The sequence below is a fragment of the Saimiri boliviensis genome, chromosome 9, assembly GCF_048565385.1.
Source record: "Saimiri boliviensis isolate mSaiBol1 chromosome 9, mSaiBol1.pri, whole genome shotgun sequence".
Taxonomy (NCBI): domain Eukaryota; kingdom Metazoa; phylum Chordata; class Mammalia; order Primates; family Cebidae; genus Saimiri; species Saimiri boliviensis.
Genome location: NC_133457.1, coordinates 108,714,956 through 108,741,389, shown reverse-complemented (window position 1 = coordinate 108,741,389; position 26,434 = coordinate 108,714,956). Strand labels below are relative to the sequence as shown.

At 42.4% G+C, this 26,434-nt stretch overlaps 2 protein-coding genes across 2 annotated transcripts in view; both read right to left on the bottom strand.

Moving 5' to 3' along the window:
- PABPC1L (poly(A) binding protein cytoplasmic 1 like) overlaps positions 1-3,032 on the bottom strand; it is a 31,459-nt gene extending 28,427 nt beyond the window's left edge. Inside the window, exon 1 of the mRNA XM_074406576.1 lies at positions 2,766-3,032. Coding sequence (XP_074262677.1) covers positions 2,766-2,958 — 193 coding nt within the window. The 5' untranslated portion in view covers positions 2,959-3,032. The remainder of the gene's footprint in view (positions 1-2,765) is intronic.
- Positions 3,033-4,545: 1,513 nt separating this feature from the next.
- Positions 4,546-25,785, bottom strand: YWHAB (tyrosine 3-monooxygenase/tryptophan 5-monooxygenase activation protein beta). Its single transcript, XM_003936412.4, has 6 exons — positions 25,581-25,785; positions 12,122-12,423; positions 9,894-10,017; positions 8,233-8,396; positions 6,944-7,039; positions 4,546-6,660 (listed from the first exon to the last, which is right to left on the bottom strand). Exons 2-6 carry the CDS (start codon positions 12,419-12,421, stop codon positions 6,604-6,606), a joined length of 741 nt encoding a protein of 246 aa, XP_003936461.1. The 5' UTR covers positions 12,422-12,423; positions 25,581-25,785; the 3' UTR covers positions 4,546-6,603.
- Positions 25,786-26,434: the final 649 nt, after the last annotated feature.

Below are 26,434 nucleotides of genomic sequence, written 5' to 3'. Positions count from 1 at the left end.
CTTAATTGGGAGCCAAAAAGAGAAAGTCATTGTCTGGGTCCCACCTGAGATAAAAGCCTGAAGCCTGAGAATTAATGTGTATGGTACGCCCCCCACCTTCCAGTTATTATCTCATTCAACTCCCTGCAGCCACATGGATTCCTTCCCCATTTTACAGATGGGAAAACTGAGACTAAGAAACCTGTAAGGTCTGTGGCAGTCAGGTCTATTCTGGCTTCTAAAGTACACTGAGTGGATAAGAATGTCTATATGACAAGGGGTGGCAGCACTTTGAGGAAATTAAAACTCAGAGGTGCTGCGGGGCAGAGCTGAGATTAGATCCCAAGCAGTCGGGCTCTTGGAAAAGTGAACATTACCTCTCTGAGCCTGTTCACTTGTAAAGGGGAATGATGATAATATTACCTACTTTTCCACACCTAGCGAAGGAAGATATTACAAACTACCTCCAGGTTGTTGGAGGGACTGAAAAATAGAGAAGGTGTGCAAGGTGCCTTGTAACTTTGTGCCTGACACCAAATATGCCTGTCTCAAAACAGCAGCTGATGCCCAGCCTCCAGCCACTGCTGCGGCCTGTGTCCCTCCCAGGTGACACATGTGACTTGTTTCAGGGAGTGTGCTAGCTGCAGAGACATGGCAGGGGGCTGTGGGGAACACAGTGGAGCAAGTTTCAGGAAGCCCGGCTTCTCCACCTAGTCCTGTCATAAACACCAGGGGCAAAACCCTTCTCTCTGCAGCACGGTTTCTACCTATGAAGGGGGGCAAAAAGGTCAAGTCCTACCCACATCATTCACAGGGCTTAGAGGAAGACAGGAAGAGGCAGGAGGTGGGCCAAAGCAAAGAGAAAGGCGCCCCAGGATCCAACTCAGTAACGGGTGGGGAACAGATCCCGCTGAACCCCTTCCCCAGCAAACCCTCCACTCAGGGAACCGATCAGTCCACCCAAGAGGCCTGGCGCAAGGGATCCCTCTAGTGGACTCGTCTGGGGCAGGTCTTTTTTGGGTGAGTTTCTGGAGTCTTATATCATAATGTTACCGCCACAATTTTTTTTTTTTTTTTTTTTTTTTTTTTTTTTTTTTTTTGAGACTGGATTTCACTCTTGTCCCTGACTGGAGTGCAGTGGTGCGATCTCAGCTCACCACAACCTTCACCTCCCAGCTTCAAGTGATTCTCCTGCCTCAGCCTCCTGAGTAGCTGGGATTACAGGTGCCCGTCACCATGTACTTTTAGTAGAGATGGTGTTTCTCCATGTTGGTCAGGCTGGTCTCGAACTCCTGACTTCAAGTGATCTGCCTGCCTTGGCATCCCAAAGTGCTGGGATTACAGGAGTGAGCCACTGCGACTGGCTTTTTTTTTTTTTTTTTTTTTTTTGAGATGGAGTCTCACTCTGTGCCAGGCTTCAGTGCAGTGGCAGGATCTCAGCTCTCTGCAACCTCTGCCTCCGGGGTTCAAGCGATTCTCCTGCCTCCCGAGTAGCACATACCACCACACCCAGCTAATTAAAAATTTTTTTTTTATTTTTAGTAGAGACGGGGTTTCACCATGCTGGCCAGGATGGCCTCGATCTCTTGACCTCGTGATCCGCCTGTCTCAGCCTCTCAAAGTACTGGGATTACAGGCATGAGCCACTGCGCCCGGCCTTTTTTTTTTTTTTTTTTTTTTTTTTTTTTTTTTTTGAGGTGGAGTCTCGCTCTGCCGCCCAGGCTGGAATGCAATGGTAAGGTCTCGGCTCACTGTAACCTCTGCCGCCGGGGTTCAAGCCACTCTCGTGCTTCAGCCCTCCCCAGAAGTTGGGATTACAGGCACATGCTATCACATCCATCTATGTATTTTTAGTAGAGATGGGGTTTCGCCATGTTGGCCAGGCTGGTCTCACACTCTGACCTCGTGATCCACCTGCCTCGGCCTCCCAAAGTTACAGGCGTGGGCCATCGCACCGGGCCTTATTTTTTTATTTTTTGGTTATCACTTAAAGAGCGTATACGAGGTACCAAGTAATACAAGAGATACTTCATATACACCAGCTCTCCATTCTTTATGCAATTGGGAAATAAGCCTTAGCCCCATTTTGCAGATTAAAGGGTGCAGAGGGTGAAGGCTTCCCCAAGCTCACACCCTAATGGCAGAACGCGCTTGAAGCCCGCTTCTCTGATCTTCATCCTCTCTACTCAACAGAAGTGCAGACAAACTCATCGGACAAGCTCTAATCAATCCTGTCAGCTCTGAGAAAGCGGCCTGGAGGCGGCAGTTTTTCAGAGCCAGTGCAGGTGGAAGCACCCAGTGTAGACCTTAGATCTCGCTGGGAAAGGGCTGGGCCCAAGGCTGGGATCTCCTAGCCTCCCCGCTCACCAGCTGTGTCGCCTTGGGCATCTTCCTCACCAGGTGCTTTGAATCTCTCATCCTCACAAGCACTCCATAATTAGGACCGCCATTTTCCAGACAGGCATCTGAAGCTCAGAATGGTCGAATAACTTGCCCAGAGTCTCACAGCTGCCGGACTTCTATCCCAGGTCCGCCTGACCCCTAAAGCCCGTAGCTGTTTTCACTCGACCCTAATCTCTGTCCTCTGTAGAGGAATAGCAGTAAACCACACGAACTGCCAATTCCCATCTCTAGGACCGGGTCTCTGCCAACGCCCTGTATCTTTGAGCCTCAGTTTCCCCAGCTGCAAAGTGTAAAATGAAAACGTGGCGGCCCAGTTCTGGCTTTTGTCTGCCCGCCTGCCTGTCCGTCGGTCCGTCCCCTCCCGCGCCACCCCCGGGACTCACCGTCGGCGGGCTGCTGGAAGTTGATGTAGGCGTAGCCCAGCGAGCGCCGGGTGGCCACATCGCGACACACGCGGATGGACAGGATGGAGCCGGCGGGAGAGAACTTCTCGTAGAGCATTGCCTCGGTCACGTCGGGGTGCAGATCGCCCACGTAGAGAGAGGCAAGCGGGTAGCCCGAGCCACTGGCGTTCATGGTGGGCAAGAGGCCGGGGCTGCAGGGCAAGCAGGAGCCGGGTCATCCAGCAGCCGCTCCACGCTCACCCGGGCGGGAGCCCTCCCTCCCAGGCGCGGGCCCGCCCCTTCCCTTTACCGCCCGCACGTCCCCTGCGCACCAATCGTGGGCGAGCTCGGGTGCCCCACCCTGGATCCCTCCTGGGCCCGCACCCCACCTGGGAGCGCTTGGGGATCTAAAAGCTACAGGTGGGGATACCTCTGACCCCGCCCTGGGAGGCGGGCAAAGCCTTCAACCTGGCCTTGAGCAGGGCTGCGTGGACTTGAGAGGAGCTCTCAAAACCCCCAGCAGTTTTGAAAGGGCCGAGGACTGGGACGGAAAGGACGCAGGGGGCTGGGTTCTAACCCTAGGTCATTGTCTTTGTGAACCCGTTTCTCTTCTCTGTAAAATGGGAACGACTCCCTCCTGACAAGGATGCAAGGAGACCCAGACCGTGCTTTTTGCGTTTCACATACAAACGGAATTCGGAACTGTTCGTACGTGAAACGCAAAAAGCACTGTTTCAAAGCTCGTGTAGAGCATTTTATCCTGCTCCATTAAAGATGTCTTCCTCCAAAGAGCCGGATCCAGTCCCACCGGAAATGACTTTCAGACGGACTGGAGGATCCTCGTGAGAACTGGGGACCAGTAAGGCCTTTCTTGGTAATGGCTCACATTATCAAGACCTCTTCCTGGGATATTCCCTGTCCCCCTAAGCCATTACACATCCATTACTCCAGGGAGGTTGACCGAGTTACTTGTGACTCAGCCTCAATGGGGACAGTTGGGAGCAAGACCTAAACGGAAGGAACACACTGTCAATCTGCGCTTGCAGCCTCAATCTATGTGGCATAAGGTGGTTAAAAACAAAAACAACTACTCCATTGTGCACCAATATTTGTCTTCCTCTGATAGAACTTTCCTGGTCTCACTGATGCAACAAAGTAGGTAGGCCCCCACTGACCTCCGAGTGTGGCTTCAACATGTGGAACAGCACCCAAACTAAGCACGGGAGCCCATCTGGCTGTCCAGCCTCAGAGCAGCAAAGCACCACCAATTCTAATCTTGAGCTAAAAATGACCCCTCTATCCTGATTTTTTTTTCTCTCCTTGTGGTAGTATGGATGTTTTCAGAAGGGGCAAATCTGGTGAGGAACCAGCTCTGCAGGCCACCATGCAGTGTGAAGGCAGGTGAGACAATAGCTTGGTGATGACCAAGCCTTATGCAACCATAGGTTACGTTTCACTGGCTTGGTTATTACACCAGGGTTACAAAATGGGGAAGGGGTAGGGGATTGAATGCCCGTACCAAATCTCAGAAGTCACTAAAGAGGACCTAACCTGCGTGGTTTGTTGCAGAAGGTAGAGAGGTATCAAGAAACGAGTGGAAAGAGGCTGTTTAATTAATGGTAATTTCTTCCCCTTTATAACACTTTGACTTCTGGTTCTAAATAATGAAATAAAAACTATTTACCTATTTTTAAAGAGAGCCAAAAATAAGTGTGATCAGAATAGTTAGCTAGGTCTGGTAGCAACAGAGGTGGTGGTGACACATCAATTCACAGGCAACTAACTGATAAAATTTTTATTTCACTTTTGAATTTTTACATTTTTCCTGATTATTCTGTGTAAGGTGAAACTAGAACTGTTTAAAAGACATACACAAATCTAGTACATCAATAACCGGGGATTTTTCTTTTTTTGCTATACTATTTTCACAACCACGGGTGTGCTTGCTAGGCAATATAACCATCACAGAAGCAAACATTAGGCAGAATACTGGTAAGGAAAAACAAAGCAAGAAAAGAGCTACCAGATATACAGACAGGCTTGGTTCCACATTCACTACTGCATTTTCAAGCGCCAAGTATTAACTGCACATTTTTGTTCAGCTAGGAGGGATTTTTTTTTTCTTTTTTTTTTTGGTTTTAAATCAGTGCATGAATGTTTCTTTTCTCATTTCAGCAGATGGACAAACAGATGGACTCTACAGCTAGGTGGAATATTAAAGGTAGAGGGGTGATACTGTGAGACTGATAGGCCTGACTATTTCCAATTCTCTCCACGGCAGTGTCCACACAACTTCCCTAAATATAGGGTCTCCTTAAAACACATCTGAGAGCTGAGCTGAATGAGCGCACTTGGGAAACCTGGTGACAGGCACTAAAAAGCATGATCCGTGCCAGCCTCAATATAGGGAGAAATCATGGATATTTAAAAATACTTTTTTGATTCAGATCCTGGTATGACTGAAGAGCAACACTGTGTTGAGAACTGGAGGAAGACTGCTCTGGTGCCAGAAGCTCTTCTCAATCTTTAAAGCCAGGCTTGCTCACCAAGGTGCTCTGTAAAGTCTCTTACCCCTGCCCATATATAGCATTAAAAAGTGAACAAAAGACAGATAAAGATAGAATTCAAAACGGAAAAAAAAGCAGAGAGACAGAAACTAAGGAGAGAAGAGAAAACCAAAGTCAACAGTCAAAAAGGATGGTGGGAAAGAATGTTTAGATTTAAAAATGTAAAAGCCCCGAGCTACAAAGAACCTGAAAACTGAGAGTACTCCTCAAGTGAAAGGCAATCTCTACAGAACGTCATTCCTTTTTTTTTTTTTTTTTTTTTGGAGATGAGGTCTCGCTATGTTGCCCAGGCTGGAGTGCAGTTATTCACAGGTGCAACCATAGGGTACTGCAGCCTTAAACTCCTGGGCTTGGCGATCCTCCTGCCTCAGCCTCCCGAGCAGTTGTGACTACATACATGCACCACCATGCCTGACTCAGAACATTATTTTTAAAGGTATTAACCAGGAAACAGATAAGGTCACTCATAAAACACACGGCTTTTTTTCTTGAGCTCAGTGTTAACAATGAAAAGAGATTCCACTATTGAAGCACAAGTTGCAAACTGGTAACACAGTGAACAAACTGCTGTAGAAAAAGGGGTTTAGTCAGGTGTGTTATGTGAGCACTTGAACTTTTCAAGGTGTCATAAGCCAGTTATCTGCCACAGAGAATTTCAATTTCAGGATTCAAGTTTCCTCGGAGGAAGTCACTGTGGATATTTGTGGTCATGAACTTTTGAGTGGCAACAGCCCCAACAGGTCAAGTGTCTTTAAGCTCCAAACAACAGGCAGCATTACTGTGAATTACCATTAAACTCAAATGCCAGGTGATGTGTGTCTCACTCCAAGTTCCAGCATCACAATATAATCTCTATAACTTTCTGTACAACTTTACAATGGAATTATCTATTTCAATGATTATTTTGACATCAGATTAAACTTTCCAAAAAGTTACACATAATTCGGGTCTATTTTTTCTACCAGTAAGAGTTCCGCTAAATTACAAAACCCCATAATCACAGTGTTCAGTTTAAAAAAAAAAAAAATTAAAACACACAGTAATCCTGTCAAATGTTAATCAAAATCAAAACTTCAGAATGCCGTGGCATTTATGTGACCAATCTGAGTTTTAGATACAAATACCAGCTGTTTATCCCATGAACCATTTTTGCTAGGCTGAGGCTGTGAAAAATCGAAAGTCAACATACAATTTTTTTTTTTTTTATCGCACAAGGGATATGTGTGGAGGGTACAGAGTGACACTGAACAGATCACGAAGCATGAGAAACATTAGTTCTCTCCCTCCCCAGCGTCTCCTTCGTCTCCCTGGTTTTCCGATGTCCACAGCTGCAAGAGAAAGAAAGCATAATCAAAGCAGGGCTACTAAAAGTTGCCTAGGTAGGCAGCCCAGTATGTATAATGTTATCCAACTCAAAGGTTTAAAATTATTCCTGTGCCACTGCAGGGATGACTGCAAAGGTCAAAACTTCAGCAGTCATTTATAGCCAATTTAACAACTTAAAACCGTAACTATATTTAACAGGGTACAAATCCCCTCTTGAAGATAATAGTAAATTATTAAGTAGGTGAATAGGAAAAAGACTATAAACCCTGTGGAAGTAGTACTTACAGTGAGATTGTCCCTAAGTAACTGCATAATCAGAGTGCTGTCTTTATAGGACTCTTCATTCAGTGTATCCAATTCAGCAATTGCTTCATCAAATGCCTAAAACAAAGAGCCTTTAGCAAAGAATTCACAAGTTTTCTGGAGCTAGTTAGCCCTTTTTTTTTTTTTTTTTTTTTTTTTTTTTTTGCTAAGTGAATTTCTCTTCTTGTACAGTACTTTGGAGGAACCCAGGCTACTATTACCCTGTTTGTTAGCCATTTCCAGCAAAAGTATAACGCATGTTTATAAAGCACCAACCAATGACAGAAATTCCTAGATAAGAACTTTGCTATACCTAATAAGTAAGCAATATTACTGCTAACCCTAGCACAGTCATTCTGGGTAAACTTGTGATTTTTTAATTACCAAAGACATTTCTAGCAATGTACTATTTAAATCATTTTTTTTTTAACTAGAACTAAAAAGGTCGGGATACAAGGGATAAAATAAACCTCACATCACTAAATCTGATTAGATTAAGTTATGAAACTTTAAGGCACCTTTTCCAAATAAAATTTTTTAAAAATAATTGTGTACATTTCGAGAGAATACAAAAAATATGCAAAAAAGGCCAAAGAAGAATATAGGAGGTAATCTAGCACACAACAAGAATGTGACGTGTATTTCTTTTATACAGCCATAACCTCAAATCTTGGTACAAGAATGACAAGGTATAACCAAGGCCCAAAGCTTGGTAAGAAACAACAAACTGGCTGGGATCACAACTGTAATCCGAGCACTTTAGTGGGCTGAGGATCACCTGAGGTCGGAGTTTGAGATCAGCCTGACCAACATAGTGAAATCCCATCTCTACTAAAAATACAAAGTTACTCGGGCATGGTGGCGCATGACTGTAATCCCAGCTACTCGGGAGGCGGAGGCAGGAGAATCACCTGAACCCGGAAGGCAGAGGATGCAGTAAGCCGAGACGCACCACTGCACTCCAGCCTGGACAACAAGAGCAAAACTCCGTCTCAAAAAAAAAAAAAAAAAAGAAACAACAAACTACATTCACCTGGAACTTTCTACAACCACCTCCCCCCAAAATAGTAATCAAACAAAAGTCAGCAGAAGGTAATGAGAATGAATTTTAAAAAGTAACAGATCTGTATTTATCTCAGAAAAGATACACTCCCATCCCCAGAAAAGCTTTCAAAAAAGTCCAAGACAATGAGTATGTTCAGGAATAAAAAGAAGTTAATAACACAAGCATTGTTTTGCTATGGTCAGAAATCACAAAGGGTCTTTCTCACCGTTTTTGCCAGGCTGCAGGCCTTTTCAGGAGAGTTGAGAATCTCATAGTAAAAGACTGAGAAATTAAGTGCCAGACCAAGTCGAATTGGATGTGTAGGTTGCATTTCTTTCTTACTAATTTCAAATGCTTCCTGGTAAGCCTGCTGGGAGTTCGACACAGTGGCTGAAAGATAAAGATGAAAATATTTAAGGCTTGGCTCTTTCACAGATATCACACATTGGACCAACTATGAAATTATTTTCTTAATCCCAAATTGGGCAAGAGCAATGACCTATCAAATGAGGTATCAGTGTCTCTGCCAATCAATTTTACATTTGTTAGATATTTATTCTTTTTTTTTTTTTTTTTTTTTCCGAGACGGAGTTTCGTTCTTGCTACCCAGGCTGGAGTGCAATGGCGCGATCTCGGCTCACCGCAACCTCCGCCTCCTGGGTTCAGGCAATTCTCCTGCCTCAGCCTCCTGAGTAGCTGGGATTACAGGCACGTGCCACCATGCCCAGCTAATTTTTGTATTTTTAGTAGAGACGGGGTTTCCCCATGTTGACCAGGATGGTCTCGATCTCTTGACCTCGTGATCCACCCGCCTCGGCCTCCCAAAGTGCTGGGATTACAGGCTTGAGCCACCGTGCCCGGCCTTTAGATATTTATTCTAAACCAAGTTGCAGATTAAATGCTTTGGGGAAAAACAATTATGATAAAGTCTACTAAAGCATTTAAGAAATATAGATTTAGGGCTGGGCGCGGTGGCTCAAGCCTGTAATCCCAGCACTTTGGGAGGCTGAGGCGGGTGGATCACGAGGTCAAGAGATCGAGACCATCCTGGTCAACATGGTGAAACCCTGTCTCTACTAAAAATACAAAAAGTTAGCTGGGCATGGTGGTGCGTGCCTGTAATCCCAGCTACTCAGGAGGCTGAGGCAGGAGAATTGCCTGAACCCAGGAGGCGGAGGTTGCGGTGAGCCGAGATCGCGCCATTGCACTCCAGCCTGGGTAGCAAGAACGAAACTCCGTCTCAAAAAAAAAAAAAAAAAAAAGTAATATAGATTTGACCTTTAACAATACAGAATGTGAAAAACAATATGCTCTAGTGCAAAGATCACAGGCTTTAAAGTTAATAAATCCAAACTTTAATTCCCAACTCTTATTCCCTAAGTCTGTGGCTAGGGGCAAGTAAAAACCTCCATAAACCTCAGTTTACCAGAAAAATGGGCAGCTTGCCACCTAATTCGTATGGTTGTGCAAAGAATAAGTGAGACTCAAAAGTACTTGGCATATAGGCACTTGATAAAGTGTTGTTATGATTATCACCATCATAGTAAAACATGTGATAAAAGAAATGCATCACTATGGTAGTTTCATACCATCAAGTATTTTAAAGTTTCACCACTAAAAAGAGAGCTAACAATCCTTAAGATAAAAATCTTTTTAAATATACTACACACCAGATTTTTAATGCCCTCCATATTTCCCTGTCAGATAAATATTTATTTGTCCACCCATCAACCCCGTTCATCACAATGCTGTGGTCTTTTAAATTCTTAGTACTGCAACACTGATGTCTATAGCAAACAGACAAAGCAAAAACTGTTAAAAAAAAGTCCCTGTGAAAGCATATTGGCTCCATTACTGGTCAAATTTCTTTTTAAAGGTATTACTTACTTTGTTTGTTGTCTCCAGATGCCACTTCAGAAAGATACCTAAAATAATCTCCTTTCATTTTCAAGTAGAACACCTTACTTTCTGGTTGTGTAGCATTGGGAATAAGATATTTGTCCAACAGCTCCTAAAAAATGATTCACATTGTTGAGAATTTAGAATTATTCACAGGATGTTAAAAAACAGATTCAAAATACACTACTGCTTCTAAATTTTTTGGAAAATTAAAAAAACACCAGTTTTTCATCCAAGCTACTAAATGTTGTTTAGCCCAGGTCATAATAGCAGATGCCTGTATTCTTCTGTTAAAAATCACTTTGACCATCCATAGAGGATAATAAGTACAGCTATACAATGAAATGCTTTGCAGGCCTTTAAAATGATGCAGAACTACACAGATAATGGAAAGGCTCTCCAAAGAAATCTGAGTGAAAAAAAAAGCAGATTATAAATACCACAAGAATCCTATTTTAACAATAAGATACCTATGTGTACATGCTCACAAATACCTAAGGAAAAAGCCTGGAAGGAGGATGTTAATAATGGTTCTCTGGGTGGTAAGATTAGAAGTGATTTTTACTTTCTTATTTATATTCTTCTGATTTGTTCTCCCCACCCTTTTTAAACCCATAAACTTGTATTACTTCTATAATTAGAGGGGGGAAAAGTACTTCCCTGGGAGTAAAAAGGTGGTAACAGAGCAAAACTGCCAAGAACTAAGTTTAGAATCAATCTGACCTGGGTAGAAATCCCTCTTCTGTCACTTATCTGTATAACTCTGGACAAATTACCTAATCACCTTGAGCCTCAGTTTCCTACACTATACGAGGGATCATCTTCTAGGGTATAGCCATCTTCTAGGGTAGTTATAATGATAAATAAGTTGACATACATAAAGCGCTTAACACGTTGCCTGGCACGTAGTAAGCACTCAAAGAGTAGCTAATACTATTAATAATAAATTCCTTTAAACATGTATGCTTACAACAAAAGTAGTTCTGAAGGAGTCCAAGCTTCGTATACAGAGCAATATTTTCGAAGAGTTGTTTTAGAATGTGGCATCCTGAAAAACTGGTTAAGAGGCAGTAAGTACCAAGCTCTTCTTCACCTTCTTTCAGATGCTCTTAAAAGTTGGTCTACATTTCATGAATTATGGACTTTCTTGCCCTTGGAATGCATGACATACTTCATCTGAATACCAGATGTACCTAACATTCAGGAATTAGTGCACCATTAACAAACCCCCAAATTACCAACAGGCAACAAATTTAGCCATGACACACTTATGCCATGAATCTAATAAAAACAGAAGCTCAATGCAAAGCTTACTTATAAAGGGATTTAATCAACCAAAGTGAGAAGACGCAAGGGGCGGTAGTCATTTTTTAGTATTCTTTGTAGAGAGACAGTGTGTAACTCCTAATGGGTTAGGGATGAGGGGTGCTGCCTGATGGCTGACAAGCTTTGTACTGGTTTTCAAAAGAAAGGAGTCATGGGCAGTAATTTGGAAAGGCGGCCAGCAGGGAAGGAGGTAGATCCCGAAGTGTGAATTCTTTTTCCCTTTTCAAAACAGCCCTCGCTCTTCATTTTTACCTGATTTCAACTGGAAGAAAAATGTTCCCAATGGGCTCAGGATGTGGGGGAAAGACAGTATGACTGTGATTTGTTTTAGAGTATGTACCTCTCCCATTTAATCTCAAGTGGTGGCCAGAGTGAATCAATCATCTGACTAAGGCTTATGTAAAACACAGGAGAGGAGAATCCCCAAACCACTTTGAATTTGGCTCTGAAATGCATGCTCAACTTGATGGATGTGCGCAACTTTCAGACCAAAGCAGGACTTACAGCCCAGCCTTTTTATCTCCCTCCGCTACTGGAGATGACATCACTACTCGGACTAATATACACAATAGCCTACCTGTGGCTGTATTTATTAAAATCCTGTTAATCTGGCCTCAATTTTAAAAGACGGAGGGAGGCTGAATAAATGTTACTGTTTTTTCACAGGTCTTTTTGATAGGAGAGGCAAATATCTCAGAAGTGATGTACAACCTCTGATCAGGCAATAGGTGGCAAAAATTACATCAAATGCTTAAAAATTAGTTGTAAATGGCTGGCCGCTTTCCAGTATATTCAGACACCTCTCTCTCATAAGCTGTTTTGAGAATCTACATTTATATATTAATACTATTTAGAAACCACTGTTCAAAACAGAAGCACTGGCCTCTTACCAGAACGTCATTGCAGATGTCCTGCAGTTCTGCCTCTATCTTCTCACGGTACTCTTTGCCCATCTGCTGCTTCTTCTCGTTTCTCTCTGTTTTCTGCTCAATGCTGGAGATGACACGCCAGGAAGAGCGGCGGGCACCTACCACATTCTTGTAGGCAACAGAGAGCAGATTTCTCTCTTCATTGGAGAGTTCATGCCCCTGTTCTGTGACTGCCTTCATGGCTGCAGCCATATCATCATAGCGCTCAGCCTGTTCAGCGAGTTTGGCTTTCTGTACCAGCTCACTTTTATCCATTGTCATTCCTTAGAACAAGAGCAAGACAAAAAGAGAGTCAGGTTCCAGGGCCCAGGAAACATATGGGTTAATCTTCTTCCAAACCATCTAGAAAGAAGCAAACTAAATGTGAAAGATCCAGTTCCAAATGCCATCAACAATACTGATCATACACTGAATACCTTTGGGGTGTACTTTGCTAAGGCCTTTTTGTTATTTTAGTCAAGTAGTCTTCCCAACTGTCCCACAGGGTAGGCATGTTCATAACTCCTTTCCCCTTCTTAAGGGTGGAGAAAAGGAGGGTCAGAAAAAAGGCAAGTGTTATGTCCAGAGCAACATGCAAATAGATGAAGAGAGCCAGAACTCAAACACATTTTTCTGGCTCTAGAGCTTTTGTTTTCTTCCATTAGCCCAATTCACCTGCCCGGCACATACAGACTGCTTAATAACTATCTCTTTGGAAGTTTATGCTTACTCACCAAGTGCGGTAGATCACACCTGTAATCCCAGCACTTTGGAAGGCCGAGGCAGGTGGATCATGAGGTCAGGGGTTTGAGACCAGCCTGGCCAACATGGTGAATGAAACCCCATCTCTACTGAAAATACAAAAAATCAGCCAGGTGTGGTGGTGGGTGCCTGTTATCCCAGCTAATTGGGAGGCTGAGGCAGGAGAATCGCTTGAAACCAGAAGATGGTGGTTGCAGTGAGCTGCAATCACGCCACTGCATTCCACCCTGATGACAGAGTGAGACTCCGTTTCAAAAAAAAAAAAAAAATGTATGCTTACTATATGTCCTTGACTCTCTCTGTAATTGTCTGGTTTGTTTGTCTTAATGACCTGAAGCCAACTATATCCTGTAATACAGGGTGTCCTCTCTTCACTGTCCTGTAAGGAACTCTAGTTTTGACTAAACCTGTTGTTTTCCATAGCACAGGAAAAAGTAAGTATGATGATTGCTTCAACCAATCGTGAAACAAAAGAGGATGATTTTATACAATCTATTTGGCTGCACCCATCAAGCAGCAGACACTGAAAGATGGGAAAGATTACTATCATATCTTCTGTAATTTGCTTTGTTACCAAGACACACTGTACAGGAAAAGAACATAAACTAAAGGCAGTCAGACTTGGGCTCTATCTAGCACTAGCTCTGCTTCTTACAAGTGGTATGACCTTGGTTAAATCACTCAACCTGAGAGCTTGTTTCTTTCTTTCTTTTTTTTTTTTTTTTTTTTGAGACAGTCTTGCTTTGTCGCCAGGCTGGAATGCCAGTGGCACAATCTTGGCTCACTGCAACTCCTCTACGTCCTCGGTTAAAGCGATTCTCCTGCCTCAGCCTCCCGGGTAGCTGGGACTACAGGTGCACACCACCATGCCCATTTAATTTTTATATTTTTAGTTAGAGATGGGGTTTCACCATGTTGGCCAGGATGGTCTTGATCTCTTGACCTCGTGATCTGCCTGCCTCAGCCTCCCAAAGTGGTGGGATTACAAGCATGCGCCACCGCACCCAGCCCAGTTTCTTTACTGGGCAGTAAGAACACTACCTAGGGCTGGATGTGGTGTCTCACACCTGTAATCCCAGGAGTTCAAGAATATCCTGGCAAGACAGTCTTAACACAGCAAGACTTGATCTTTACAAAACAAGAGAAAATTAAATACTACTCCAAGAAAAAATTAGCTGGGTATGATGGTGTGCACCTGTAGTCCCAGCTACTGAGGAGGCTGAGGTGGGAGGATCACTTGAGCCCAGGAGTTCCAGGAAGCAGTGAGTCATGATTGTGCCATTACACTCCAGCCTGGGTAACCGAGTGAAACCCGTCTCAAAATACAAATAAACAAAAAACACTACCAACTCTTTTATTAGACCTGTTATGAGGAACAAACATTCCCTATTCCCAAAATAAAATGTGCCCTTTCTGTTTGGAGCCAACTGTTTTAAGCTTCTTGGAGATTACTGCAAGATTTCTTAGAGATGGAAAACCATTATGACTGAACGCACACTTTTAAAATCCGTATCCATTCAAATTTTTTACATAATACACATATAGAAACAACTTACAACAACCAAAATCCATAGCTAAATATCCTGATGGCTATTGCTTACATAACTTTTGACTTATATAACATGGATTTTGAAGCAGCTAGACCAATTTCAACAGGAAATGGGTTACACAACACCCAGCAGTTTGGAGGAAGGCAGCAAACAAAGCAGAAATGAAATTGCTTCCATTTCTACATCTACAATAAATCTCCCATCCATAATCTTGCCCTAGTGACACTGCTTTCAGTCTTACATTATCTACAGCCCCCTCCATGCCTTTTGCTATAAGACCCATTTCAGTCACTCATTATCTACAGCCCCCTGCATGCCTTTTGCTGTAAGATCCATTTTCCTGTAACTTTGATCAAGTCACTTCCTGCTCAAAATTCTTTAAAGTTCCCTGATGCCAAAAGCAAAGTCAGATTTCCTCCCTGATCAGTGAAAACCTGCCAACCTATCTTCCAGAACCCCACATCATGCCTTCCACATCATATATGCTTCTGCCAAAATGGTTTTCTTACATACAAAGACATTTCTCTATCTTTGCTCACTAAGCCACCCCCTCTACCTGGAATGTCTTTTCCCAAATTTACTCTGCATACAAGATTCTTCACAGTGTGGCTCAAATACCCATCCCTTCCATGAAGCCTTTCTTAAGCTGTTAAAGCCATAGCCACATGTGGCTAGTCACTTAAAATGTGCCACATAATGAAATCATAATGCTTTGTTCATAAAGGGTTAAGAAAAAATAAACAATTTCACTTTCTAAAATTATTTTAATGCAGCTACCAGAAAAACTTAAATTACATGCGGCTATTTCTATTGAGCAGCATTGCTCTAAGACGAATATATTCTCACAAAGCATTTCACTGATACCTGTCAATGTCTTACCACGTTTCTTCAGTACTAAAATTACTTGTATAGTATCTCCTATTTCCCTTCCTACCCCATAAACTCCTTTGGGCATATCTCGCACAGCATCCTGTATATAACTGGTGTGAGAAAATAGTATCTGCTAAATGAATGAACTGATCCTGAAATGTAAGCATAAAACTGCAGAGTTGGTAGAGTTCTCTCTTTTCTCAAATAATTCATAGCAGTTATTTGTCACAAGCGTATTAATTCTTCATTACATTTGTGCCTAGTTCCTTGGATTTCTGAACCTTCTCAAATTCAAAGAGTAATTTCAAAATTATTCTTCCAGTTAAGCATGGTGGATCACATCTATAATCCCAGTGCTTTGGGAAGGCAAAGCTGGAGCATCACTTGAGACCAGGAGTTCAAGAACAGCCTGGGCAACATAGTAAGACCTTGTCTCTACAAAAAAATTAAAAAATTAGCCAGGTGTGGTGGCTCATGCCTGTGGTCCCAGCTACTTGGAAGGCTGAGATTGGAGGATCACTTGAGGCTAGGAGGTCGGGGATGCAGTGAGCCATGATTACACTACTGCACTGGAACCTGGGTGACAGAGACTCTGTCTCAAAACAAACAAAAAGTTACTCTTCCCAAATTACATCTAGTCTTGCCTTTGTCTTTACTCAGTAACTTTCAATGACTCCCTTTTGGCTACTCCATCAAATCTAAGCTCTACCTGGCTTTCAAATTTCTGACACATTGTCTCCTCTTGTGTGGCTTTCTCTTCCACTATTCTCTAACATGTTCCTTTCTCTCATGCTGGCCAGCACCGCATACGCTACGAACATCATGCTCAAACATGCCTGAAACTGCTTTTGTAGTTCCCTTCATCTAGAGTGCTCCCCTATTTACTTTACTGCCTGCCTATACAAACCCCAACCATCCATCCATCTAGGGCTACAAACCCTTCCCTGATTACCCTAGCCCTCACTGATTTACCCAGCCTATGACTCCAAATATGCTTACAGCCTATTACATGGTCTAGTCTAGGGCTTCTTTATGCCATTCTATGGTACAAGTGAGTATTGTATCATTTACATCTTTACGTGAGTGTGCCCCCAAAGAAAAGCTTCACATTTCTTTCATATGTAATATTTATAACTGTGCTAAGCACAAAACTTATATGCAAATGAATATCAAGTTCTTCCACAAATCACTGGAAGAGCACAAGGAACACAGGGTACCTATATGCAGTATAGCCAGAAGGCCTGAGCAGGACTATGCGTCACAGCACAATGTGCCACTACACAGCCATGTGAGCATGCTAAACCTCAGTCTTCCAATCCATAAAACAAAGATAACAGGATCTACCTCAGGAGAACTGCTATGAAGATGAGAGGCAGGGAATTAAAGAATACTAAATGTGGAAAATATTCCTTAAAAAATGCATAGTGCAAAATCAAACTGAAGCACTATTATTCCTCTCTACGACTATTATACTGTAGTAGCCCATGAGACCATTAGTTTGAATTTTATTTTCAAATATACAATTTTGTGAGAAGGAAAAGCAGAAGTCTAGATTAATCTTGTATAGGAAGTTAGTATGTTACAATGTTAAAATGGACATACATGTTAAGTGTAACTGAAGTTTATCCATTAGTTTCTAATTGAATTTTCCAGGGATATACTGTGATGGTTTTTAATCAAGATCTACTGTTGTTCCAAGTACGTACCACTAAATGAAGGTACCACTAAAAATGAAGTCAGCAAGATACTCTTTATTTAGCTCCTAAAAAGTTTTTAAAAGACTACAGTCTCATCATCAAGCCTGGCACCACTACAGAAGCATTAAGATACAAGAGCAGGCAAACTCATTAGAAGCCACAGAGGGCCCAACCCTGCAGTAAGCCAAGAGATATTCCTTGTGCTGGGTATATTTCAGGAAGAGACTGACAGGCTTGAAAACAGGAGTTCTCCAGCACACCTACATGATGATGATGATGGCTGGCAATCTGTTTTAAGCCACTGGATGCAGCAAGTCAGGATGGGAAGCATTTGTTGATAAACACAGAGAATGTTTAGCGAAAAAGTGAAGGCAAACAAAATATCCAACAATATGGAAATGTTTTTAAAAATAAGGAGACTAGCCGTGCGTAGTGGCTCACACCTGTAATTCCAGCACTTTCAGAGGCCAAGGTGAGCATATCACCTTAAGTCAGGAGTTTGAGACCAGCCTTGTCAACAAGGTGAAACCCCGACTCTACTAAAAATACAAAAAAATTATCCAGGTTGGCGCATGCCTGCCCAGCTACTCGGAAGGCTGAAGCAAGAAAATTGCTTGAACTCAGGAGGCGGAGGTTGCAGTGAGCCAAGATTGCATCACTGCACTCCAGACTGGGAGACAAGAGTGAAACTCCATCTCAAAAAAAAAAGGTGGGGAGGGATAGATGGTACAAGATTATGTAGCCATCAAATAAGAGATTTAATGCCATGAAAAGATTTATTTAATAGCAATGGGGGCCAGGGGGAGGAAGATGAATAATAATATTTCTATAAAATATCCCCTAAAGAACACACAAACATGAACAGAAAGGTTAACACCAAATGGTTAACACCGGTTCTTTCTCTGGGCAATAACATCATTATATCCCCATTTTCTTATCTTTTTGAATTTTCTTCAGGTATGTATTACTTTAAAAAAAAAATTTGGTACTTTTTTTTTTTTAAGAAAAAAAGGTGTTTTTCTTTTTAAAAAGAGACCACTAGTACAGATAAACAGCTATGAAAAATAATTCTAAAGGTACTCACAAAATAGGATTTTCTTCAAAGAAACAAAATCCTAAATCAGATAATAAATGGTGAAAATAGAGGATCTATGAAATAACCTAGCCCCTCTATCTCAATTCTTTTCTCAAGGGACATCTTTCTAGTCAGGGTCAAAATACTGAGAAGTTATTTCCCAGTGGCTACAGCAGATATCCTAGGATAAGGATCAAAAAAGAAGAGAGGAGAGGAAAGGAGGACAGGAAAGGAGGGGAAAGGAGAAGAAAGCAGAGGAAAAGAGAGGAGACTACACATTGTTAAATCCGTATTTTTTTTTAAAAAGGCACTGCAAAGACAGAGTTGAAAATGACAGCTGTGGCCTTCAGAAGCACTTGCTTTCAGCTATGTTTTGTTTTCAAGGAAAAGAACATGCTTAATTCTAAAATAATAAGCTTGAGTTTAATAATTTCTTAGAAATTTCAAATGAGGACTCCATTATTATAAATCAGGAATTACCCAAGCTCTACACATATAAAATATATGGTGGGATCTGCTTTTAGTAAGCCTTACATACACATCTAAGCTTCTAAAGAGAAAGTAAGTGATTTTTCTACATTTCCACATCATAACTTCTTTGAATCTGTTTTCTCAGTGTTAAAAGCAGATATTAATAGCTATCAAATAAGATAATGAACATAAAATAGCCATATAGCACTGGTTAAAGGCTCATAAGCTATTTTTATTCTTTATTCTTAAGCTACCTCACAAAAATATAACACATATAACCCAATGTGTGTTGAAATAACTGCAAAATGAAAAACTACCAATATTTGTAAGAACTCTTTGGATTGTTCATTGAGAGGAATTTAAAAGAAGAAACCAGTGTAGTCCTTCCCTCAGAGAGCTTAAACTCTAGCGGCAGAAACACAAAACAGCACATGTATATCCATTATGCATCAATTAAAAAAAAAAAAAAAAGATAGCATATATTTAAGGGTTACGGTGCTTCTCCTTGGAAAAGCAGACAGAATTAGAGGAAAGAGGTTTAGTTTAAAGGTAACTAGGTTATGACTTAAAAGACATGTTATTAATAAAATACATGTATGTTTTTCTAGATGAAATAAAAATCAAAGGCCAAAGTGGATAAAGAAATGACAAGTATCAATCCCAAGGAAAAAAACTGACAGGAAAATCTGAAAAATCTAGGCTCAAATGTTTCAATGAGGTAACGAATTGATCACATATTCTAAACAGCATTCACAGATGTACCATTCCAGATACAGTATCCACAGCACTGTAAAGTAGAAGTTATAGTTCTGGAGTCTCTCTGCCGAAGAAAAATCGGATGCCAAGCTACTGAAGGAGGGACTGAGAAAGTCAGTGGGACCAGGTGGTTAGTGGGTGTTACCCAGAAAAAGTCAAGCACTCCTGGCTCTCAAAGAAAACTACTCACTAAAAAACACCCACTCTAAAAATGTCTGTGTGCCATTCTACACATTAAATTAGAGTCCTGTAATAAATTTAATTCCATTCAAACATTTGCAGGTTCTTTGTTAGAAACAAAACACAGCATATCTGTAATACAAGGTCATTGGCACTATGTCCAGTGAAAACTGAATCTGGAGAGAAAATGCACTTCTATTATTTAAAAATCCTTTCCCTCTTTCATATCAGTTGTGGAGTATCATTGCTAATTATGTCCAATTAGCCATGATTAAACTTACTGAGGGTGTTAAGCGATAGGCCCAAGGTTACACATGTGACTTAATGGTAGATATGACAATAAATTGATTTATTGGTCTTAAGTGATCAATCCGAAAGACAACATGTTAATTCTGTTCCATAAAGACAGACCAATTGGTTGACCCTATGAATATTCTACGGTCTGGGGCCCACCGACATAATGAAGCCAATCAGTTGGATTTACCAGTACGGCACACCAAGTCCACAGGCTATGTGAACTCTGTGAATCTGTTTTCTCATCCATAATACAGGCAAATCTGGGCTGGGCACAGTGGCTCACGCCTGTAATCCCAGCACTTTGGAAGGCCAAGGAGGGGACCCCTTGAGGTCAGGAGTTCAAGACCAGTCTGGTCAACATGGTGAAACCTGGTCTCTACTAAAAATATTTTAAAAATTAGCCAGGCATGGTGGCAGGTGCACGTAATCCCAGCTACTCGGGAGGCTGAGGCAGCCTGGAAGCAGAGGTTGCAGTGAGCTGAGATCACACCACTGCAACTCCAGCCAACGCAACAGAGCGAGACTCTCAAAAAGAAAAATAAAAAAAGATAGGCAAATCAACTTATTAGGGTTCCTATAAGGAGTAAACTTGTTCATGATGCAAAACATTCAGCAGTCTCTGCACATTGTAAGCACTCAGATAAATGGCAACCACAGTACATTCCACACAAAACTTAAGAAACAAATGGTCAGCCAGTGATGAGAAACTATGTATCTCATTTCTTTGACACGTACTATCCTTTAAGACTTTTAAAAGAAAGGCACATAACAATTTCCCTATGCCTATTTCTAAAATGGCCCTTATCACAGTTTACTCCAAGTGTCTTTGCTGGCTCCCGCACTGGATTGTGAGCTCAAGGTAGGAAGAGTCTTATCTTTGGACACCCAATGTGGAGCACAAGGCCTAGCACACTGAGTGAGTACTTGATCAACTGATACATTCTTAAAAGGTGAAAAAGCAATTATTTCCTGTGTGGACAGAGGAAGGTAGCCCCCATCTGACCTATAAAATACAGACTGCATTTACAGTCTTAGACTGCTTTTTGAAAAAAGCCAGCTCAGCTCTAATCAGGAGGCAACACTATATGTTTTGACTAATATTTTTCAGCTACCAATCATTGTATTTACAGACTCAAACTGAGTTTCAACAAGTCTTTGGATTACTTTCTATCCATCTCCTCCATTGAGAAGTCCAATCAGTTAGCTATATAAAAAGGCAAACCAGCTAACTTGTTTAGTAAATAATAAAAATATCCTTCATTTATGGCCTGTAAAGCACTCATAGATTCCTAGAAACTTATTTGACCCTAAGTATCCTATGAGGCAGGTGACACTGTCCCCTTTTATAGATGCAAAAAGTTAACTCATTCAGGGTCACACAGCTATATATGGCAGATCTGGGATCTAAACCAACATTAATTTTAAAATTAACGCTCCTTCCTTTATGTGGCTCTATCTCCTAAAGATCAATTATGAGTTCCAATGGTCACCTAAGGAAAAGAGAGAATTGTCAATTTTTAAAAGAACGATACAAGGTTATCACAGGGAAATTTTTAAACTGGCCTATTAAGCTAATATATCTAGCTTTAAAAATACAAACAAAATCAAGGAGTTACAGCATAAAAACATGCCAAAGACTCATCAAACTGTCAAACAAATTTTAAACAAATTTTTAAATTTACAGTAAGGCTCTTATCTGAAGGCAAATAATAATTATAGACAGAACTCGTGTCCATTTTACTGTAGCCTTCAATCTTCTTGTCCTGGTCAAGGCTACTCAGAAATAACTTCCTGTTGGTTCTCTTAGGGAAAACAATAAAATAAACTAACCAGTATGTGAAAAACTTACATAATAAAGAACTAGCCAGAATTTAAAATAAAAAGGTCAACTAACATATTATAATCTACTGGGAATGACTTGAGGCCACTGATCATTTGCATCTCATTACAAGTGTTAGATACATATAACCATACCTCTATTAGAAAATATTTTAGAGAAAACAGTAATATGATTGGCTTTCAGCACGCGTATCATGAAACAGAAAGCCCTTTTAGTCTATGTTTCCTCAAGTATTCCCCTTAGAAATTCGCTCAGAATCTAGCTCCAACTGTTAGTTTCTCCATCATGACGTACAGGTGACTGCTAAGATCACATTTATAGAGAGTAAAAGGATTCTGAAGCTTAACGGTTTCTATTATATAACCATTAATTTCTTGCCCCCTAACCAATGTGAATTGTCATCCTTCCCCAGAAAAATGTAGAAACCAAGGAACTTATTAAAAGTACCTTTACAAGGAAATTTTAGTTCATTCTCTAAGGTACCAGCATTTAAAGGAAAACTCTGTCGACACCAAAAGAGCAGGTAGCACAACAGGATGTTTCAATTTAGAAGTTTCTATTTATGTAGACATATTTCCTTATTTCCTCCTTGCCAAAAAAATAAGAAAAATCTGAACATCAATTTGTAAAGTAGTATAATGAACAAAAATTAATGGTCATAATCAAATTCTATTAGATGAAGAAACTAAAATTCTATGACAAAGTAACTGATAACTTTCTCCCTAATATGAAGCAACTACTAGAAAAAGGGGATTCTTCACAAGCTTGCTTCCTGATGCATGCTGGCAATATCATCCCTAGAGGCCAGAATGGGTATATGCCCCACAATAAATCGTATTGTATCTATCTTCAAAAATAGCTAATATTACCATTTAAACATTTACTTTATTAGGATTTGTATAAAGAAAAATTAAGGACTAAATGGTATTCACATAAAACATATACATGTGTTGTTTCTACCACAGGTAGAAATCTATATTATCATTCCTTAGAACCAGATCATCTGGTTTCATTCCTGGTTCTGTCACTTACCTTGTGCTGTCTGAGATCTTGGGGAAATTATTCTTCTAAGTGTCTTAGCTTCCTCATCTGTAAAATGGGGCTAACAGTCTTACCTTTCATTGGTTGTTATGAAGACTGAGCTAATATGCTTAAAGTGCTTTTTAAAAAAAAAAAAAAGCTTAGTACATAGTAAGTACCGTAAGTGGTTACTTATTATAGACTAATTGTCTGATGCCACCTTATCAGTTGAATAAATCACAAATGGATGGATTCGGTATAGATGTCCATGAGCAGTATATATGCTATGTCTAATCTATACATGTGTATATTCATGCACATGGTCAAATAACATCTACTGAACCCCAACTATATCCCAGATGCTTATTCTCATTACTGAGCTTGCCACAACATAAATATATCAAAGGCTGCATTACCATTTGCGCTATACAGATTAGAAAATGATTCAGAAAGACTGGATTTTTCCTATGTGCAAAATAAAGTTCTATAATAATGTATCAGTTTTTTAAAACAACATGTGTACAAAGCAGATTTTAGTCTCATCAGATGTTAACTGGAGAGAAAAAGACATTAATAATGAACTCTGGGCCAGGCGCGATGGCTTACGCCTATAATCCCAGCACTTTGGGAGGCCAAGGCGGACGGATCACCTGAAGTCAGAAGTTTGAGACCAGCCTTGCCAATGTGATCAAACCTCGTCCCTATGAAAAATACAAAAATTAGCTGGGTGTGGTGGCATGTGCCCGTAATCCCAAGTACTCAGGAGGCTGAGACAGGAGAATCACTTGACCCCAGGAGGCAGAAGTTGCAGTGAGCCAAGATCGCGCCACTGCATTCCAGCCTGGGCAACAAGAGCAAAACTCCGTCTCAAAAAAAAAAAGTGAACTCCGGTTGAAAAACAACAAAACCAAAAGCTTATATTTAACAATTTACAGTTTATAAAAAAGTCTTAAGTGACAACCCTGGAGATAAGAAAACTAAGAACCAGAGATTGATTAACATGCTGAAGATTCAGAAAGCTAGGAAATACTGCAGGCAAGATTTCAACCAAAATTTGCCTGACTCCAAGTCCAGTGCTCTTCCTGTTTCTCTATCCACGGCCAAATGGGCAAAATGCACTTTTTGTTGTGGCCCAAATCTTTGGAGACCCTGCCTAGAGAACCAGCATCATGGGAATTTGCTCAGCCTGGTTTTAGAGAGGCTGCCTTCCTGATTTATGGTGCTCCAATTCTAAAATGGCTTCAATATAAGCACTGTAAGATGGGAAATGTGCAAAAGATTATACGGTAGGAGTCATACTCCAGAGGCTGGCAATCCATAAATATTTGCTACTGATGAATAAGGATATTCAATTTGAAAAAAACTAGGTGTGTGGTCTAGGCCAAATCACCTCACTTCTCTAAAGACTTCATCTGCAAGATGGGTGAATGGTTTCTTACCTTATTGAAGGAAGACGCTAAGAAAATAATTCCACAGTTGCTACTGGATTATTAGCCTTCCATTTTGAAAGCCACAGTTAAATTTCTAACTTAGGTCCAATAAGATTGACAGGTTTTATACACTCACACACTATGCGTGGCCAAGGAAGGGGATCCAAGAAAAACGAGGGCTCAAACAAATGAGATATCCCTGAGTAAGAAACAGGGTACACTGGAAGTCAAGAATAATTCACTAAGAACCAATACTTACATTTCCAACACGAAAATGCAAAAGCTACAGTGTCCAGTTCTATAACTGCATCTGTGTCTGGTTTCATACAAACTGACAGAGAAATGCAGACAATTTTCATATTCTTATAAGTGCTTCACCTTTCTGTTTTGGCTCCCGTGGCAGGCTGATATTATGTTCACAGCATCATCTTGCCAAATTCCATCTCCCACACAGGGCAAGTAAAATCAGAACCTGATGCTATCTAGCCTTACCAAAGAGAAATGCAGTGAAGACAGCGACAATAGACGTGCATTTCACAGAAAGGTTGGCAAACTGCTTACCAAGGCTGCCACCTTTGAAAACCCCATTATATGGGGCTTCTCCATTTGCGACAAAGATGCACTCATCTTCCCACCTCTTCTTTACCCTCGCCCTTCACCCCTCTCCCCCGACCAGGAAGCCATCAGGCAAATTTCAGACCGAAAAACGTGCTAACACACAATATGGGGGAATTCTGGGTGAGAATACAAAAGAATCTGGCGTTAAATAACGGTATATACTGTGGGAAAATACTCCGATTCTCATCCCCTGATATTTTTTCCTGGGGATCCGGCCTGACTCAGAAACCGGCTCCAATAAATACATTTTCTTGAGTCAAACCTCAATTCCCTTCCTAGGGAATCCTGGGTCCTGCCAAGCTCCATAACCATGAAGGATGATGAAACGGTTTTACTCCAAAATGGGAGGGGGTTTTCCCCTTGCTGTTTCCCAAGGTTAAACCCCTTACTCATCCAGGAGGAGTCAAACCAGGGGTACTGGGGCTAGAAAAAATTCACCCGCGTTTGATTAAATTTTAATTTCTGGAAACCGGAAAGCATGGAGCAGGGGTGACAGGGCTGAAGGGGATGGTTCTCGCCTACCAAGGCGCAGGGAGGGGTCGCGTGGGAACCGAAGCAGGTAGTGAGGGAGGCTCCGGGATCCCCGGCTCCGCTGTCTCTTCCGGCGCAGTACGGAGCTGTACCCCGCCCAGCCGGCAGGACCTCAGGCGGCGAGGGAGGCCCGAGCTCTCCGAGAGGTAAAGAGCCCGGCCCCGGAAGCAGGGAGGGGCCGCTGCAAGGCCTGGCCTCGCAGCCCTAGGCCGCGCCAAGCTGAAGAGGCAGCGCGCCTCTACACCCCGGGGCTCACCCGCGGGGCCGCCGTCGCCCCAGCAGCCAGAAAGGGGCTTCGAGTTTGGGCCCCCGGGGGCCCCGGGCGGACCCCGCGCCGCACTCACCGTAGGAGGGCTGCAAGGGACAAAGACGCTTCCGAGCTGAGCTCCGAGCGAGGTGACCGCTTCCTTCCCAAGCCCACTCCTCAGGCGGTGGCGGCGGCGCTGCCTGCAGTGGCTGCAGCGGCGGCGGCAGCAGCTACCCGGGCTCCGGAATCCGCGGCGGCGGTGGCGGCGGCAGCTCCACTTCCGCTCCGGCCACCACTTCCGCTCCGGCCCTGGCCGGGCTCCGCCCCGCGCCGTCTTCTCATTGGGCAAGCGAGGCACGGGGTTGCCGCGGCCCCACGGGAGGGGCGCTGACGGAAGGGAGGAGGAAGAAGCGCGGAGGGCAGGGTTGCCGCGGCCTGGGCAGGGCCTATGGCCGGGGGAGGGACCCAGGAGAAGGTGGGCGGTGAAGAAGGAAATGGGGCGGGGGAGCGGGAAGAGGAGGTGGGCGGAGAGAGGGCGGAGCTGGGTGTGGTCACGATTAAGGCTGTGTGGGAACAAGGAGTAGGAGTGAGGTTTGGGTGGTTGCCCTTTCCGCTCGGGCTGGGAACGCGCCAGGCACAGGCCCGTAGACTCGAGGGTCATCGGTTCCCCCTCCACCCCGAAAGTAATCCTCACTGGGTCGAAAGCCGATGTCGGTCCTGTTGCTGTGTCCTTTGGGAATACTGGACCCAGGGAAGAAGAGAAATTGCTCGTCCCTCAATGATCACTTAATCCTCCTTTCTATTCTTCAGTGTACTTACTTTTTCCTTCTTTGGTAGACTGAAGAGTCCACGTGAAGTGCCAGGAATCCAACGCACAAAGTTCTTTTTAAAAAACCTGTGTAGGGCGGAGCATGGTGGCTCTCGCCTGTAATCTCAGCACTCTGGAAAGCT